The sequence below is a fragment of the Temnothorax longispinosus genome, chromosome 5, assembly GCF_030848805.1.
Source record: "Temnothorax longispinosus isolate EJ_2023e chromosome 5, Tlon_JGU_v1, whole genome shotgun sequence".
NCBI lineage: Eukaryota > Metazoa > Arthropoda > Insecta > Hymenoptera > Formicidae > Temnothorax > Temnothorax longispinosus.
In genome coordinates, this window is record NC_092362.1 from 18,557,084 (window position 1) to 18,578,371 (window position 21,288).

At 32.4% G+C, this 21,288-nt stretch overlaps 1 protein-coding gene across 5 annotated transcripts in view; it reads right to left on the reverse strand.

The window, feature by feature from the left end:
- Window positions 1-21,288, reverse strand: part of Nmdar2 (NMDA receptor 2) — a 163,902-nt gene that overhangs the window by 68,824 nt on the left and 73,790 nt on the right. For all 5 annotated transcript variants that reach the window (XR_011731916.1, XR_011731917.1, XM_071777745.1 and 2 more), the window contains exons 2-3: window positions 18,294-18,812; window positions 15,270-15,441 (exon numbers count right to left, since the gene is read on the reverse strand). Coding sequence is in view for 3 of the 5 variants with exons in the window: in XM_071777745.1 (XP_071633846.1) it covers window positions 15,270-15,441; window positions 18,294-18,602 (481 nt within the window). In the remaining 2 variants the exon portion in view is untranslated. The remainder of the gene's footprint in view (window positions 1-15,269; window positions 15,442-18,293; window positions 18,813-21,288) is intronic.

Consider the following 21,288-nt stretch of genomic DNA (forward strand, 5'->3'; position numbering starts at 1 on the left):
CTCCTGTCTGAATTTAAAATATTTTAACTAAATGTCGTTATTACACATATAAACATTTTTATGCGTAAAAAATCATATACGTAAATATTACATTAATTTTGGAAATATATTGTCGATATTTGTAATCGAATTAGCTATCATCGATAATGAGATACGAGATAACGGAATACGGCATCGGTAATCGATTAATACAGGTAATTGTATTCACACAGCCATGTAATTTCGCACACGCACGTGCACTGAGCACATTGCTATACCTCCTAAATAGAAGATGCCGCCAATCGATACAGATCTTTATGAGGCATATCACAAGAACAAGACACTCACGCTGCCGTTCATCTCTCTCCAGCAATCTCCTTTTAAGAACTTTCTCCCTTCAGAATATGCAAATATAACTCGGTCAAGTAGGCGCCGGTAACCCGGACTCGATTCCACCGACACTCCTTCGCCGTAAGCGCACATCCATTCTTATGTTAATGTAATAAGCATCAGGCAGAGGCATCAAAAGATGTTGAAAGAAATTTGTCCGACACGCTCGACGGCGAGCTACTAATAGAGTTGAAAACATTTAATTAAAGTGGCGAATGGAGGTATTTGAGATTGTGGCTCGATAAGATTTATATCTGAAAATACTGTCAAGAGAGATCGAGAATCAAGTTAAACTTGAAGTCGGTTATAATACTTACGACTTGTGATAACTTTTAATTATACCCACTATCCAGTTTACATTTTAATAAAATCACTATATAAAATAAAAAATGAAAAATATTTCAATGTTACGCGCGCGCGTATTGTATCTCAACTCAAAAACCGGAGTTTCTGATACGTATTTCAAAATTCGAGTGCTATTAAGACTCTAAATAAAAATTCTATATGTATATCATCAAGAAATGTTATCAATGTAGAGCCAAATTATATCTGGTTATATTTACGGTAAAGTATATCTTCTTACGAAGTTCATGAATTCTATAAATATCGTTAAATGGATCTGAGATGCTGTGAAATTTTAACTATTTTAAGTATACATGCAATTTAATAATCTTGCAAACAGACGTCACATTTTTAAATTAAAGAACTTTGATATCCATGAAATAAAATCATTTTAATTAAATTTAATCGTATACAATTATTAACAAAACGCCAGCAATTTATAGGTTTAAAGAACTCTAACTGATTGTTTAATGTACAACATTTCAGGTCCACTTTCAAATATTGATTTAGGAAGTCCATAATCGAAGTACATCGTCTTAAAACTCGAGAGACTTCCGATCTGAGAATTCCATTGAATTGACGTATCTAGTGCTGCGCAAGGTTCTAATTAAGCCCAATGTCGTACGTGATCGCGTTACTATAACACAGAGCGAAAGAAGAGAGTGCAGGATACGTAATTTTGTTTGGATTCATACTGAATAGAGAATGAGAGAGTCCAGTATCGTACTTTGTTCTTGGTGCTGTAATTAGGAGTCTCGCTTTAAAAGTAAGTCTCTCTCTTGCGGTATGTTTTACCACCTCCGCGCGTTTTACTATACGCGCGAAAGTAAAGTAATTATTCGAATGGGTTTTGTCTGACTCAGTCATCCGAACACACTGTACATGTTTTCGTTAAAGTATCACGTAAAACAGGAACGTGTCCTTCAGCAATACGGTCCACTATGAGTTCCACCGCAAGACGTCATGTGATAATTATGACAAAATAAATAGAGGGCAAATACGGAAATTGTATAAATAACATTACAGAAATAATTAAATTAGTAAAATTAAATTGAATATTATTAAATTATAAGGTATTCCTGATTATAAAAAATAGCTTTCTATGGCTTTAATGATAAAATTAAAGTTAAAAATTAAAAAATTATTAATTAGAACAATAATAGCAGTCTATTCAACTATTTACATATGAGTATTAATTTAGCAATGATGTACTCCATAAACTTGCTATTTTGTATCGATGCTTGCTGCGTTATCCGTTTGTACGTAAATAAATTTCTATCATTATGGTACACATTTTAGAATAAATAAAATGCCTCCCCGGAAATGTTCATCGTCAGATTTCTTCACGGAAAAAGTTCTGAGATATCTCGAGGATGATCGGGTGTCTACAATCCTGCCATACCTAGAAGGGTTGCAGGATCTTCGATAAAATTCCATATCGGAGTGCATTCGCACATTATTAATAATTGTTCCGTATATATTTGGAAAAAAACGAGAAAGGTGCGATATAGCTTTGCTCGCTATTTTGCACTGCATCTTTTCAAATTTTTGCCGTTCATACGAGTTTGTCGTCATGCAGCACAACATGTGTAAATGCACAGACGTTTGCAAACACAATATAATACCCACAATACAATACACACATACACATGCATACATATACTGATACACGTGGAAATTGAATTCTGATGGAATAATCTGCTCGTTATGGACGAGAGATTCTCCACTGTTATTGCAGAATTAACAACGTTCTGTGTAAAATAGCTAACGCGAGAGAAATAACAACTGAATTGCCGAAACAATTATTAAGGAAATCACTCCAGAGTGACATTTATCTCATGGTCAGGCAAAAAATATCGTATTATACACACTGCTTCATTCAAAGTCAAATAATAACAGTCTTCGAGATACGTTCATGTAAAGTTTGCTGCCAAAATTTTAGAAGTGTTTTTAATCCCCAATTATTCATCGTTAAATTTATATGCTTTTGCTACGAACTTTACATAAAAGTTCTGTGTGTAATTTAAAACTCTCTCTCTCTCTCTCTCTCTTAGCTACTTGTGTATCTTTAATCATATTAGCGCGTAACTTAAACTGAATTTAATATCTTCATATTTATCGAAGTTTATTTATTGCACATTCAGTAGAAAACACAGACAACAAAATATACACTGACAAGAAAATGTACGAAAACTTCTTGCAAAGTAATCGAGCTCAACTTCCACAACGTAAACTTTAGCGATAAATGTATCTCGACATTTTCTTAAAATTGGATTACGAAAGAATCTTTCATTTCACGTCTCTCCTAACGAAAGCATTGCAATATTAAAAATAGCAATTGAATTCCATTGCGTTGACTTCCATCAGCGAAAATTCTGTGTTAAAAAGCAGTTCAATCATCAATATCACCGAACACCAGATTATAGAAATCCTCCGAGTATCATAAGCAAAAACGTTCGAAAAACGATTTCATACGCGAGCTCGTTTAAATGAATGTCAACTACGAACAGGGACATTGGTTCTCTATCATGTATGGACAGGCCGTGGACGAAAGAGCGGTGGTATATTGCATTACTTTGACTACATTTCCGCCCTCTGAAATTCTACGAGAGTGGCGTTAGCAGCCGTCTTTGCGCGCGAGAGACCGTGATATTACATTGCAGATAGGGCGTATATGAATAGCTTAAAAGTGCCGAGAATTTCGCACTAAGTAATTGTTTATTTGGCAATTATAAATGGAGAATTAATTGCTAACTCTATAAATAATATAATAAATAATATATAAATAAAAAACATTAGTTGTATGTTTGCCCCAGTGCAGTGAGAGAGAAAATAATTTCGATACGTTGCTGTATGCTCGTTCAACATTTTCTATGGAAAAATTAAAGTGAACAAGATATTATGCGAAATATTCGCATCATAGAAGATAATGTCTAATGCTAATAGATTACAGTTACAAACTGCTCTTTTATTATGCATGCATTATGCATGCATGCAATCTCTTTCGGAAATGCGGTGGAGCATATTCCTGCGGTAAAGGCACAAATAGTAGTTTTAGTAGCAAGTTAAATATTTCTTCTGGGAGTTTATTGTAGAGAAAAAATAATGTCATCTATATATCCTTTTAATAGAGATTTTTCAAACAAAAATCACACACATGTAAAAATAATTTAAGTTATGGAAAATATCGTGTGTTACGGAAATAATGTCTTTATGCGTACAAGTTTCATCATTTTCATGCTCGTTGAAATTAAAATGGACAATTAATTTCATCGTAATTTAATATTTTAAAACTATCTGTACATATAGAACTTTGTTCAACGCAATAAATAATATTACATCTTGGACAACACCGATGAAATCGAAAACACAAATGCCTCTTTTTATTATGCATACAGTCATTTGCGAAAGTATATGGTTGAGCGTGTCCGTCGCGTTGTAATGGGATACGCAGACAATCCGACGTAACGGTATCGACATCAAATATTCATAAGGGCCGCGTTTCAAGCATGGCTCGTATCGAATCGCTGAAAACCATAACGCATACGCTCGGCTTACGAGATTTTGCTCTGAATCACTTTATTGAATGGCCTCACTACGTGCCCAATCCACGTGCATTCTCTCCGCGATTTTCTTTGTGCGAACAATTCTCAATTCGATCGCCTTGTCCTGAACGATTTACTTTGTTACACCGGCCACATGGCGGTATTTTTTTCTTTCTTCCTCTTGCGCATTTTCCCAGATGTCACCCCGCGTCACAAAGCGTATTCTTTCCCTTTATGTGAAAGACATGTAATACGCATCGGTATCAAATGAGTATTGCCATAGAATATTGCCTTTACCGTCCCTTTCATCTTCCAATCAAATAACATGGGTGTTCTAGGCATGACCTACTTCGGCATCCTTTCCATTTGTCTTCCCGTTTGTTTGTTCTTCTAAGAAAAAGACAGACTTTTTAAAAACAAACTCTTGGTATTGACGTTCACCCGTTTCCAATACGCGAGGATATCATATTGCCGTATGTACGTTACGCTGTTACGCATAAAACTGTTACACAATCGGAGTTATTACAATCGTTACACGATAATTAACCTTTGGAGCGCGCAAATTATTTGTAACCATCCCGTAATTAAAAGATCCTCTTTAGAAACCAATTTATATTCGCTGTATCGATTTCCGTTCTGCAATATTATATGTCGGCATATTGCGATTTTATACCATCGCGTGCTCCGTCAATTTCGAGTTTGTCACGATACGTCGTACGTTTGACATATCGCGAGTCAACTTACATTACGTTTGCACAAGTTTGATTAACAAGAAGAAGAAAGTACAAATTCAAACGTATCCGACCTCGGGTACAGATTGCACCTTGACATCACTCTGTTGCATCCTCGATACGTTGATGGGACAGATTGGTCCAATTTCCTTTGACCGTTCGCCCCTACGTTGTACAAACTTCTTCATTTCCAACGCGAATTTCACTGTATTTACGCTAATTTCTCTCATGTCTATGGTAAACAATTTTATTTACATTTAAAAACAAATATAACTCAAGTATTTAATTAATCTAAAAGATTCCCCACATTAAAGTCCATAAAATTACAAATAAGTGCAAAATAAGTTTCAGCTTTCGCTATTATTTATGTTTCCAAAAATACCGTAATCAGACATATAGTATCTCGGAAATGATTATTAATACAAGATTTTTATTAGAGAAAATTGACTCTCTAAGTTACTCAAATAATGTCATGTATACATCAAGCTAGTTGTTCTAAAATAACCTATACACAAAGACTAAATAAATAATATGTCTATAAAAAGTGGAAGTAATATTTATCTTTGTTATATTCCATTCGGCAGATAAATTCCAGACGCAGTTATCCGCAATTATCCTCTGGATTCAATTGTGAAGCATTAATGCCACAGTATCTTCCCGAAGCTACCCCTGGGATTTACTTATTGGAAGAAAAGAATGGATGCCATTGAAATAACAATACAAAGCCCTATCCATGAAGAAGGGAAAAGTTCTTCTGCGGATTGATTTATCATATCTTTTGATAGGCCAAAATTGATTATTAAGAATTGGCCAGAGAGAAGCACCGCGAAATCGTTGAAAACCTCCATTAGTGGTTCGATCTGATTTCACTCTCTTTTATTGAGTGACGAACGGCTTCATCCGGAAAGAATCCTGTGTGTACTGAGTAGTCCGTCCAAATGACGTATTCGACAGACCTACTGGGCAACGACGAGATTGATTAAATGTTCCCGGCTGCGAGATGAGATCGGAAATCGCGAATCGTATCGATATATGCGGAGTTCATTGCGATAGTACCGTCTGATTATAGTGTAGGTACGATTGAAACTTCTACTTGATGGACGATCGAGACTGGCAAGCGCTACCGTGATTGATCCACTTTGTCGGAAAAGGGGAAAAGATCGTATTACTTTATCCGTGGTAGTTGAAATTGCCTCAAGCGGATGATACTCCGTTTTATATTACTCATAAAGGTATGTGTGTTTGCACGAGTATGTACTATATATACATAGTAAAACAACGTGATAAATCCTTATAAATACATATAATATCTTACGAATAAATACAGATAAAGGAGAAAGAAAAATTATCTGTAATAACGAAATTCTTGGAATATCTGCTTTGAAATATTTACTTTAAAATTTCTTACCAATAGTTCCTTTAACTATTCAAGGATGGTAAAATAACTCGCGAATAAGAGGTCTATTGAAAAAAGAAAGAGATAAATTGGTCGACGCAGCTGGAATAGGAAATTTCCACTAGTAACTACACTCACGTAGTAGATTTTCTTTTATTCTTCTGATCAAGAAATGCTTTGTGTTAAGTTCCACGGTAGCTCCTTCAATTTCACTCAAATTTCGCAGTTATTTTTGCAAGAAACACTCCGAATTTTCACATTGGGAAACCTATTTTGAGATTCTAGGTCAACCATCCGTTGCTAATAAATGGGTATGGTCGTGTTTTTATACTGAGAGTAAACTAAGGTCCACACATTGACATTTCCATCACTTCTTATTCGAAGTTCAATGTTTCTACCTTACAACTTAATAACAGTACAACGAGCATTTGTTTATGTTAACAGTTAGTTTTCTTTACTTCCTTTCGATATTTTGAAATTTAAGAAATTACAACTTAAGCATTAAAAAGGAGAACTATGCTTAAAAATTATATGCTAATAAGTAAGAAGTTTATTGTAATTGTTTCATTATAAAAATTATAAGTAAAAATTACGATTAAAAATTGTATGACAAAATATTATAATAGTTACTGCCATGCTTGTGATTGTATTTTGTACGTAAACGTACAGAATAAATATTGTTACAATGTAACATCAGTAGGACAGTTAATGACACACGTTCCATCATCAAGACACGTCTGCGAGAAGGAGGAACAAGAAAAAAGGTTAAGCTAGGGAAACTAAAAGTCTGTGTCCCAAATTACTAATCGATGACGCACACCAATCTGAACCCCGTATTAAAGTGCACGATGTAACCGCATCAATCTGCGGAATAGCGCGCGATAAGGGAATGTCGTTTGTTGGAATGGCTCGAACTTGCCGAAGAAGGGTCAGTGTAGTCTTCGTACGAATGTCGTCGGTAAGTCGATGGTGGAATCCATCGATTGATAGCGAAGTTATCCCGGAACGATAAAATTCAGACGTGGTGACAAAAATCTCATGGAACTTGGATTGGTGAAGGCGACTGACTCTTTTCGCGATCATATTCCCATGTAGACTCAAAAACAGCATAAATCTCTTTCAAAAAACGAAAAATGTGTGTAATAAGCAGAATTGAAAATTGACTTTTGTGTGCGCGAGAAATGTAGCTTTAGTTTCTTTCAGAAGGTTAACAACCTACTAAATGAGACTTGTCATGTACACTTTCTGTATAGTGATAAGTATGACTTTTCCAATTGCGTCTCAAAATAAGCGTAATTTTTAAAGTTTAATAATTGACATTGGCGAAACATTTATATATGTTTCTATATATAATTTAATAGTCACAATGAGATATGTGACTTCAATCACATACTAACTACATTTAAACAAACCTATAATAAAACAAAGCAGTTAGAGATTTGTATCAAAATATGAGGAAATTAGTGACAGTTATTTGTATCAAAACATTTAAGTCATACTTATTATAAATATAACACTATAACAATAAATATAATTAATATAAAAATGTCTATTTAATTGTTATTCATAAAAATATGTTCTTAATTCAAATATGTAGCATATATAACTTTTCATTAGAAATTATAATTTTTGTCCTTTAGTTAATGAATAATAAATTTATGAGATTTCTCTTGCTATTATATAAACGAAAATAGATAGAAGTCGTTATGCACAAAAGAAACGTTTTACAATTTGTAAAAATGTTTTATATTGTGTTCATTGTTAAAGTAGGTACTCTTTTTATCCTTCCCCCCTTTTGTCAACTATTTCTTAATGCAACGTTACCGACTAAAGGATCTTTAATAAGGACGTGAACAAAGGAACGCTAAGGCAAATAATTTCAAAGCTCTTCGATTGACGTTTCAAACGGTATGCCAAGCACTTGTAACACGCCGCTTCCTATACTATGGTATTCTGATTCTGGTAAATAGATCAGATGTCGAGTGATTGTTCAGAAACTTTACTAAATAGTTGCAGCTATTAGATGATACATTACGAATAAGTAGAAAAATACAATACAGGGAAAGCGTAGAACGTGTATATGAAAAAGACTATTTCAATAAAATATGCCTCACGGACTTACTTAAAACTTAAATCAATCCTAAGTTGAACTATTACCTTAGAAAAATTTAACATGTACATATTTATATGTATAAAAATGGTATCTATATATAAGATACTGTGTTAAACATAAAAAATACTTCAATATTTCTTATGCAAAAACCATTATTTAAAATAATATATAAATATATTGTATAAATTCTCTAAAACAAAATTAATATCTGCACATTTCATAAAATATTTCGAGGAAATTAATTTGATGTGTGAGAGGCTTTGCCGTTGATTGAAGTAAATGCGATCAGATAACGGAGATGTCACGAACGGTAAATTGGCCTTAGATTAATTGCTCGGAAATCTTGATCGCTTCGTGTAGATTATACACAGAATTATATACTTGTACATAAATGTGTTTAATGTAAATTAGAATGTAAAACATAAATTTATAGAAGTAAACAATTTAAACTAAACGTTTAAACTAAATAGCTTAAAATAAACGTTTCTACACAGTAACGAAGCTAAAATAAAAGCTAAATAAGTTAAATAAAAGTTAAAAAGTTAAAAAGAGCTAAAGAATATAACAACTAATACAAAAAAATTTATCACATTAAAGATATTACCATATACACACAGTATTCAGCTAACAAAATTATTTATATTTTAATAAATAAATGTTTTATTTATCTGTTTATTCTTTCTCCCCTCGATATTTCCCCATTGACAGTCGCAATATTCTAAACAAAATTATGTGTCGTGGGGAAGACGTGGCCAACAAATCGAAACTACTTCCACACAGTATAGCTAAGGAAAGACATATGTATAAATCAGCATGCTTGGATTTACGGGTGTAACAATGAAGTCGAGAAAAAAGAGGGACAAGAACAAGGCGCGGAATAAAACGGTGGTGTGAGAGAAAATCATATGTCTAGTTCACTTGTACTTTCCACAGATCCTCCGAACATAGCTTCTGAACTTTTCGGATGTATCTTGATTTTCTATTCCGGCGAGATACTTTGACGAAAGTTTTGTATCTCATGATTGTTTTGCGACCATGCAAAATGTTTTGAATGCCTCCCTAAATCTTTACGAACTATTTTTTTGTACACGGAACATTACTCGTTAGAATTCAAAACAGATAGGTTTCAGCATGAAACACTAGCATTAATATTATTCTACGATAAATTGCATTTTCTATTTATTTTAACACATTACGGAAAATTATATTCCACGAGTAATTATTATTGAATACTGCTATTATATTAAAAGTTCTTATACCTTTGCTAGATTAAGTACAATTTTTAATTAATTATCTTTTGTGTGTTACTAAAAATAATATAAAATATGAACTTTACTTGCATTTTATGCTTTACTAAAAATAATATATAGATTGTAACAGGATTTATAACGTAATATCGTGAGTTTAATTTCGCGAGGAAATTAAAGGCTATAATACGTAGGTAACAGACGCTGCTTATCTCTTGATCACAGATTGTTGAAGTAAAACAAAATATTTGTTCATTCTCATTACCTCTTTTCTAATATCGCCTTAGTTTATTATATATATGTGGTATATTACCTAATTGTAAGATTATTTATTTTGCGTTATATAATAATAAAGAAATAAATAAATATAAAATCAAATGTACGTTTTAAAATAACGTTTATATCTTTTGGACACTATTATATTTAATTACATTTATAATTGCAACAGATTTTTTAATTGCAATTACGTAAAATTTTCAATAAAATTAAAGCTAGATTCTTAAACAATTTTTTGCAAATATCTATTTTATTCTGGAATTTCAAACACAGATTTTATAGATTTAAAAAAAAAAAAGTAAAACGCGGAATTATAAGATTTAGAAAATATTTCAATATATTATTCCCGTTTCCAAGCTTCTAATTTCTAATTGAATTAATTGATTCAATGTAGTACAGCTAAGCGCCAGATTTACCCCGGGATTAAGTAAAATCAATTCCAATTAATTTCGAGATTGCACAATGCTGCCCTAAAATTTTGCTATTAATCCAACTATATATGACTTCCTTATAATCGTATTGCAAAATTCTATAAATTGTTTTACACAGAAGAAAGGATGAAATTTATGTAGTAAATTTTACAAGCGCATTACTGTTTTATTACTACCTTTCCTGTTTTTTTACTTAGTTTTTAGAGGCAAACGCGGAATATCTCATTATAAAGTTACAATTAAAAATACTGCTGTTTAGATTTTTCCTTATACACCTTTTACTGTATTATGTTATCTGCTAAATAATATTGAATTTTAGTAGCTTAATTATAAATTAGATTAATTTCAATCATTTTTTATGTTAAATAATGTCAAATAATTTTACTAAGTAAAATAGTAAAGCATTATCCAATATTTTAAATCGATGGAAGTTATGGCTAACTGTAGTTTTCTAGATATTGTAATTAAATCGAACATCTCGAAATCCACGTGTAAAAACGTTCCGTCATTTTTCGTCAGATGGCGGCAGCTTGCAAGCTCCGCGAAAGCTCGCTTATCCGTTCTACCTCCTGGATCGAATGCCCCGGTGATTAACAAAATTTTAAATAATCGATGAACCTCCAACTCAATCAGGCATTGTCGGCATTATCGAGTCACCGATAAAATTGAGTAGATCACTTTGCCTGATAGAGAACAGAGCGCTCTCTCAAGGCATGGCGCGACCTCCTTTAGTGACGCCAGCTGGAATTACCGATGGATTTTCACGCAACGATGCTGGCACAAACCTAGCTTTATAGCCGTCGATATGCGAGTAATTCAAAAACTACACCAACAATCGCGAAGCTGGTGTAAACTTTTCTCATTGTCGAGATATATGAAACCGTATCTTAAAAGTTTGTTGGTATAACTTTCCTTCTCTCTTTCTCTCTTTCTTTTTTTTTATAGATATATTTGATTAATTTTTAAAGAATTTTCGAAGTTATGTAATAATCAAGAAAAATTGTACATGCTTGTGCTTATCTTGATTTAAATTCTGCTATAATCTTGTATTAATTCGTTTTTATTTCAACTCATCTGCAATTTAATGTACGTTCTTTTAATAATAAATATAATAAACCATTTTTTTAGTACGTATATTTAACGTACTCTTCTTTTATTCTTTTTATGATGGGGGTCAGTCTACGTATTGCGAATCTGCATATTATATACATATATATCGGATAGTAGTTTCTTTTTGACATATCAGTTATGGATCAACGTTAACCATTTCCATTTTTAACAAACGCGACTGTAGAGAAAAGTTATCGTGCATATGGAAATTGCCCTCGCGATATCGAAAGCACGGATATCGATCGGACGACTGCCGGCGGTGGCTCGCGATTTACTCTACACATGTCAGCCGTTGCGGTGTCTGCGTTTAACCACGATGTTCAATTTGCCCTGCGGCCGAACCGCTTCCGGTTTTCGACAAGCCGTCGCTACTTCCCAATACAGTTATCACGGTTGTGCTGTTAGAAGTGTCCGATAAGGTCGCGGAAAGCTCCCGGAAAATTGCTTTCACGCAATTCTCAAGAGAGCAATCGGAAATTATGATTATATATAGTGTTTCAGAAAAATAACATTTATATGGAAGTATTTTTTTAATAGAAAAACAGAACTGATAACACAAGATATTACAGTAATAAATGTATTTTGTCTTCAAAATGTTTTTTTTTACACTGAAAAAAAATTTTTAGATAAAAAAAGTTTATTTATTTAGATTGTGGCCAAGAGATTATTTACTTAATATAACGCACATATTTATTTAGAATTAGATATTTTTACTTAATTTAAATAAAAATATTTAATTTTAAATAAATATGTGTATTATATTAAGTAAATAATCTCTTGGCCACAAATGTTTTTTTGGATGTAAATATTTTTTTTTCTCAGTTTACTTGTTCACCATCATTGTCAACACATCCTTGGAATTTTCTCCAAATCTCTGAGGCACATTTCTTTGAGTATTGTTGCAATTATATTTGCAATTTTCTGTCGGAGATCTTGCACATTGCAATAATGGTAAACAAATAAATAACAACGGTAAACTCTCTGAAGACAAAATACATTTATTACTCTAATAACTTGTGTTATTAGTTCTGTTTCTCTAAAAAACTTCCATATAAATGTTAACATTTTTTTTAAACATCCTGTATATAGCTTAAATAATTACAGATTAAAAATAATTATAACACTTATTCCAGCCATCTCTGATTTATAAAAGTGAAAGCTGTAAAAGTATTTCAAATCTGAGTTATAATTATTTTCCATACGCGTTTTATTCGTTTCAAAAAAAAAAGATCCAAAAGAATCTTCTAAAATAGCGAAATCCGCAAAAACGAGGCGCCGAGAAATAATAATCATTTATAGAGTCTCTATTCACATTACGTTGCAGTTTCGTTATCGCTGGTTCTATTAATTTTCGCTGCATCAGTGTTTAGAATTTTCCTGCAGCACGGAACCGATTTAATGGACCGACAAATGATGCTGCCGTGTTACTAAGTGATTGCCATCACTCACTTAAGATTTCCGGCAATAGTACGACCATTTCTCGGCCAATGTATTCATTCAGGTGAGGAGACGCGTGAGGCGATGACTGAACGCGGTGTGCGGTGATGGGTGGTGCGGCGCGTAGTGATGTGTGAGCGGCGCCTGGCTGTCGTCCAGCTTTCCCGACGTGATTTACATGGCAGAACTGCGCCCGACGTCTCGCTTTCTTTCGACGGAGCGCGGCAGCATGAAAACATCCGATTTCAACGCGACTCCGATTTTTCATAAAATCGATGAGCTTCAAAGAACTTTCGCCAACACCAATAGAATCTTTATAAAAGACCGATCGTTTACACGCTCACTGTCATTTACCATATGATTGTGATGTTGAAATGTTCGTAGAAGATTTAAAAATTCTTTGGTCTATATTGATGGTACAATAAATTATTAAAAGAAACTGCACGTAACAGTATTTTCCGATACGTATATATGGGCTTTAACGTTTGAGCTTTTTGTAAATATAAAGTATATAAAATATAGAGTGAACTACATGCATCATAATTTTACCAATTCGGATTAAATGCGAATATCTTTAGAGATATTCACACCTTAACATTCGTCTTCAGAGCTTCTCAGGGTTTTATATATTTTTAAATATGGAAAGTTATATAAAATGTAATTTTCTTTTTCATATTTCAGTATCGTACTAATAACAAGTAAAAGTAAGGATTAAATATTAAATGCTTTCTTATAATATTAAATATAATATCTTTCAAAACATATCCCCCTTTAATCAATATTTGAATCAATTCAATACAATCCTCTCTCATTCTGATTTAATTGAACATGAATCTGTTACTGCCGGTCAGCATGTGCAAACTGTAGAATAGATGTATTTTATGCACTTTCATCCATCACAAAACCCAATGATTGGAATGCTTGTATTTCATTTCCATCCACTTCACGCTTTATGGAATTGACGCAAAGTTTCCAAATGTTAAAATATTCAGCGCAAATATCAATGTTATGAATTTCCAACAAGAGAATAAAAACCGTAACGCGGTATAAATTCATTTCTAATGCACTGACAATGGTTAAAATTATAAAATACCGACCGGATATAACTATATACATATATAAAATTTGCCCGTTCATTCATCAGTTATTTGTATATTACGTAAATCATCTATTTTAAATTAATTCCGAGATTATATTATCTTAGACCAATAATCTTGGATCATAATCTGCTTCCTTTGCGCGTTTGGCTTTCGCTTCCTAATTATTTTGCATTACTCGGCATTCTCTACGTTATTCTGCATGCAATGTAATAGATGTGATGCAGTAAGGAGATCGTGTAAAATAGAAATTTATTCTGTTAGTTACGTTAAAGCTATAAATTGTCTTTAATTCGTGTATAAGCTTTGCGAAGAAATAATAACATAAATCGTGAAAGGATAAGTCTAACCCATTTTACATTTCTACTTTACATTTTCGTTTGACTTTGCAGGGAATCTCTTTATCGCGGGACTAAAGTGCTGATTTGTACCCTACGGGCACAAAGAACGATACTAAGGTGAAGGGAGCGTTCAGATTCTATCTGATAAAAGCTAAGCTCCCCATAAAAGCCTCCGATGTCTTCAACAAAATGTGCTCAAATCGATCTATATAAGACTTTCTGTTCTTTTCTCGAACCTAGCATGTTTCCGAAAAATCTAAGGATTTATCGTTTCGCACGTAAACTCCTTCCATGATTGCAAAGATAAAAAGCTACTATAACGTCCGAGGATCTTTTTCGCCATTTAAAATGTCTCGTAATCTTTTCACTTGCAAATCAATGAATTTAATGCGGACTTATTTTACGCTTTTCAAAAAAAATTGAGCACAAAACATCTGCATATAGCACCAAATTTGTTTTAAAGTGAGAACAAAGGTTTCAGAATTTTTGCAAGTATTATTCGTTCACTAAAAATGCAAATTGTTTTTTCCATACCTACGCGTATTGCATTTACAATGCAAAAATGTCACAACTGTATTTCAGAAAAATTCAACATCTGACTTTAGAAATTAAAATACAATTGTTTCAAAAACCCTTTTAATTTTTCAATTTTGTTTTACTTAGCTCTGTATATAATATAAAATAATTTCCAAAGCAAAGGATATAAAAAAGGGGGTTAAAATAATTTCCGTTAATAAATGTACATATAATGTGCAGTGTATTAGATATGTACCGTGTATAATAACGGTGATAAGCGAATAACAATGCCATCAATCAAATGAAATTAATACTCACCAGTAGGGCTAGGTGTGAGCTCCTGCATCGCTATTTTGACACGAAGATCATATCGCTGGAAAAGACCCAACCTTGGACCCTTCGTGCTTCGCTGTAGCACGCTAATAGCGGAGCTGGCTGCTCTGGTGTACTCTCTCACACCAAAGGATTTGTACGGCACCAACATGCCCACCTGTTACACAAATATGACGGAGGAAATATGAAATTTTGGTAAGGCGAATATTAGGTACGCTTAGTTTTACGGACATGCGTCATGCGTTTCGGTCGGTGCAGAAACGAACACTGTCCGTCAGGTGATAAATCGTTTCTTGCACCGTCAAACGGTGAGAAAGATCGTCAACAGGTTGTACAAAACGATATTTCGCCAAGTTTCGACCGAGACGTGGCAGTTGACGCGTCCGCTACGTTACAAATGGTCCGAGTCTAGGAGCGAGTGCTATTGTGATGATATACACTTGCTCGTGCACGATTGCGTTGAGAAATACATCCGTTATATGTCATATTACTTTACTTTATCATTATTGTTACATTATGTTGAATTATATATTATAATTTTTCTCTTTATCACAATTTCCTCATCAATCAATTTTATATTTATTTAATATTCGAGTAAATTGCTAAGATTATTTTGCTCCGTCGTTATTAATTTGTTTGATGATATTAAATATTAATCAATTATAATCTTAATGATAAATTATTTCTTATTTATTCTACTTCATGGAACTTGTATAATATGATGTCCACGATTTGTTATATAACAGAGAAAATATATAAAATTTCAATAAGACGTTCATCACATTTGTAAGTGCTATTCTTTATGTTAATTCACTTTTTCTCTTAGAGTAACATACTTTAAAAAAATAAAATGTAAAATATTTCATTATGGTAAAACAGTAAAAATTTTAATTACGTTAATGTCAAAAAGAGTAACTTTTAAATAAATAAAGAAAGTTTTCCATTATATCAGAATTTCTCATTTTAAATAGAATTGATTTAAAAATACAATCAAAGTTATCGAATAAGATATTTAAACTTGAAGATTTATGGATAAATAATATTTAAAAAATATATACCTACACAATTATATATTTATATCTAATTATAAAAACAAAAAGAAATAGATCGTGCATGACTTTTAATGCATTACATAGTCCTGTTATTGTTCATCGTATAACCGAACTATTAAATTAGATCAATATTTCCTATGTCCAATATTATGTAAATTGGATCTTTGATGCAATTATGCAGCACAATAGAGCTTCTTGGATATTAACAATAGACTGTCATAAGTTTTACTTGTCGCATATTTACCGCATCATGATCGACAATGCATTAAGTACTCAAACCGATCAGAAAACTGCAGCAGGGGCATCTTGTTCACAAGCTCTATTATCACAAGAATGGACCGACGCGCACCTGTTGCATAAATCGATCGATATGAATGAATATCTACGTAGGCTGAGACTGGACAGCGGCTTTACGGCCTATTAGCGAAATGTTACATCGCTTAAATTTTTATGAAAAACATTAATACGAAGTATTATTTTAAGGAAAATGTTTCGCCGTTCTTCTGTAATGATTAAGGCTTCGATACAATATCTTTGTATAATTTTGAGATATACCTACAATAAAATCATGGAAGATTTTGCTTTAACGTAAAATTTGCAATTTGTAGGCAAAGAAATCAAACAGTAATCAAGAATCAAACACTCTTCCATCATCGATATGATCTTGAAGAACAAAGTTATTTTAACAAATAATTACATAATTTCCTTGATATACAAATCACATTATTACTGTTTTATTTTGTTAATTAGTTACACATGTCTGCGATGTAAGTAAATATTCTGAAAAATCAATAATTTTAATTCTTTATCTCAAGCATATTATTTTCAAAGAAATATAAAGCAACATTTTCTAAAAATTATTTCATTCATGAAATCATCACCTCTGACTACATTAATTCGAGAGAAATTGCGTCGTAATAAGTATTCTCTCATACCGTTTGAATAATGGGCTTAATTTAGAGAAGTGGCGTAATCCATCGATTATCGGTAACGAATCGTACCACTAACCGTACATCTATCGGTTCTAATTATGCGCTCTATCTCGATGCGCAGACGGTACTTGTTACAATCAGTAAATGGAGACGAGAACCTATAAATTGACCCATTGTGCGCCGACACGGGTTTGAAAAATTGAAAAAGAATTCATGAATCCATCGGGAATGAGAGGTTTCCTGAGAGAATTTCATCTCGGATAAGTCCGAAAAATATCAAGGTAACTATCCTCGAATAATGTGAGTTATTAACTCGATGAATTCATTAACATTCATTAAAGATGATTATCTCCGCGTCGGGTATTCCCAAAACGTTAAGAACTTTTCGTCAACTGCATTTAAATGAAGCTGGCAGCTCGAAGAGTATAATTTGCACGAAAAATATGACTCAATATGAATTAAATAATTAAGTCGTAAAATAATTTATCTAAAGAATTATATAATTGAAGATCCGTTAACGCGCATAAAAAGAAAAAATAAGGTAAACATTACATGATAAATTATATAGTCGTTGCAGAAAAGATATAATCAAATTATACATATTGGAAAGCTTTTATTTCTTTTAACGTTAGAAAAAAATATCCTCTTGTTTAATAGTTGGTTTTTACAACATACGTATACTACATTTTCTGATTAAAGTAAAATTGTTTCTAACAATATATAATTCAATATATAATTCATTGATTACTAAATAATATAATATATTTATTTTTAGACGTAATTACTCTGCAGTTTGAAAAACTGTTAATGAAAAATTCTTGGGATTTTTTTAGCTTATACTCATAATCACACTTTTTACTGGCTTATTGCAATAAAATAATAAATTCTTATAGTCATATATCTTTAAGTTTCTTATATAACAGATGTAAAATGTTTCCCTCCGATATCCTTTAATGAAACGTCTCTTCGACGGATTTGTGAAAATGTTCTTTTCTTAGCAACCCAATTTGTAAGAAAATCCTTACCGTGAGTTTGGTGATGTTAATATTATTCCCAGAATTATTCACAGACGACTGCGGCGTGAAACGTGTAGGGGTAGTTGTAGTGGTGGTCGTGGTGGTAGTCGGAAACGATCGCTGTCTCGTTGAGTTCGATAATCTACTTCCCTCACCAATACGAACTGCTGAATTGCCTCGTCCGACGTTCACACTCTTGGGAACTGTTCCCCTGCCAGTCCCGATTTTGATGCCTCCTTCTCTAATGGTACTACCCGGCGGACTACCTAGCACCAACAATGGTGACACCACTAACGAGAGGATCCACGCGGTCCTCATGGCGCGGAATTTGTTGCTCGAAGCGACGACCGTTTTTGTCACGCAATCTGCCGACGATTGATTCGATCGCACACTGCTTCTTTGTGCTATCTGGACGCTGCGTTTCCATTCAAAACACAAACGGATTTTTCAGCGTCGCGACGACGCGATGCAACTGCATGCACGCGCATGTCTGTCGTCGTAATGTTATCTCATCGCGATGTGGTGCACCTGAAATAGAAATTAAGAATTTGTTAATAATACTCAAGTGAGTAATATTTCAAGTGTAAAGATTATGAGAAAGCTAGATTTTTAAGTACCAGTTAAAAAGAATCAGAAATATTTGAAAAATAAATCTATTCAATCTTATCCGTGAGATAAAATTCTTTTGATCATACTCAATATTTTATTTTTAATAAAATATGTTTTATTGTCCCAAATCTTTAACAAGATCATATTAATTAACCTAAAAAACAAGAAACATATATAATATCTAATTTAGTGCGGCCATTAATAAAAAGAAGACGTATCAAAATAAGCCTTCATATTACGTATTTCTCATCAAAGTATAAGTTTTAATTAAGAGGGTCTTTAAATCTTCCTCTAATTTGACATCGAAGCAAATACAGCTCATTGTATAAGAATCAAGTCTCCGGTTCGCTTAATTCCCCGGTTCGCTCCCTCTCTTTTGTGCTATTATCTAAAACGGGAGCTATAGTTCGACAAATTTATAGAGATGCGTCTTCGACCCGTAAATTTCGTATATAACAATCTAAGGCTGTGCTTTAAAGGGAATTGCGTATAAGCCACCGAATTAACAGACAGCCATATATAATGGTCGATTCCTCGTAGGATTAGTCGGACAGTTCGATTGGTCATCACTACCTGTCATCGTACACGAATGTGAAATGCTCCATCTGACAGATTGAGTCTATCACGAATCGAGTCTGCACATTGATACGGTAAATCTGTTAAGTCTAATCGGATAAATTCCAATTTCATGGCTTGCAACTTTGACACATTTTGTTTTTTTTTTTTAAATTAAATCGACCGAGTTAAATATTTCAAAGTAAAATAAAAAAGTATTATTTCAAACCTACTATTTATTGCTACTATTTATTGAGTACATTTTATAATACTGGATAATGTATAAATGCAAATTTAAAACATTTTGTCGTAAAAGAAACACTATAAAAAGAAATGATAAAACTAGGGCACAACATACTAACAAGTTAACTAATTAAAGTTTGCATAAATATAGTAAACAAAATAGAAAACTAACATACAACTTAATGAAGTAATTAAAGTACTTGGTTACTTTTTGCCCAAAGTACAGAATGTTATTTCAATCATTATAAGATCATTATTAGATCGTAAAATATACTTTCTAAATTACTAACAGTTTTCCAAGTCAACAAAAATTAATATTAAAATTATAGAACAAAACGATTTTATGAAATTGACAGAAAAGATACATGTATGTATGTACATAACACAAATATATAATATATGTTTATATAACTATATAGAGTTAATTTAAAATATGTACTTTATTTTATTTTAATAATAAAGAAAAATATAAAACCTTTTGCAAGAAAATACAATATTGAAAGCTGTATTAACCATAAATCAAGTTCATTCAAAACTTGGCACCTATAAGGATTCTATTCAGAGCATACACAAGATATACATATTTTCTCATGGAAATTTCACAATATGATTGATATTCAAAAATAGAGCAGCAAGCCTGTAACCTTCATGTTTAAATATAATCCTTAGATCAAGTGTTTTAAAGAATTTCAAATAGAACATTCAACTTTTATAAGTCTTTCTTCGAGTTTACTTTTAGAAATTTTCCGATCCGATTTTTCGGACTTCACCAGAATACTTAGGTCTTTTAAAAAACGAGCTTTCAAGTCTCGTAACGAACAAAACTTTTGGTCTCACATAAGTTCAGCGACCAGTCGGCGATATCTAAAAGAAAAAAGTTTGAAAAACTTTCGATTTTCAGCAAGGTGCAGTCGACGAAAATATCAAATTAGTTTTGTACAATTTATTACTCAATATATATTATACATATATTACTCAAACTTATTTTAATCAATTGTATAAGATATATAATATAAGATATATATACACACACACACACACACATTGCCAATTACAAGCTACATTTTATATATAAATTGTTTAAATACTTTTAATTTAATTAAATTCAAGTCAAATGTAATAATTCTGGACATTTTAAATAAAAATTAAATCTCTATACATATAAATTAAGTGTTTATTTACATCAATTGTTCAAGTACGTAAATGTTAAATAAAAGTTCACCAACTTTTTTAAAATTTTCTATTCTAAGGTAAGTTCCTACTTTGTGGCGTAAAAGCTTTTCACGGCTTTCTTTTCGTAACATAAAATATAGATATTGGTTAGTCCTTTCACGTTACGGTCGCCTTTCTAAGTTTGATCGAACTTCAATCATCTAACTTCCGACAACAAACATGAGCAAGATTGTATCACTATATAATACTCACATCTAAACTCGTCTAAAGCATAGAAAATATAAGACTAAGATATAATTCGGCTGTATAATTTTTACGCTTTTGTTGCGGATATTCTGTAGAAGAATTGTGTAGATATGTGAAACTGTATAATTATCATCAGTAAGTGATCCTTCATTAACCGACACATAAACTCGTCCTATAT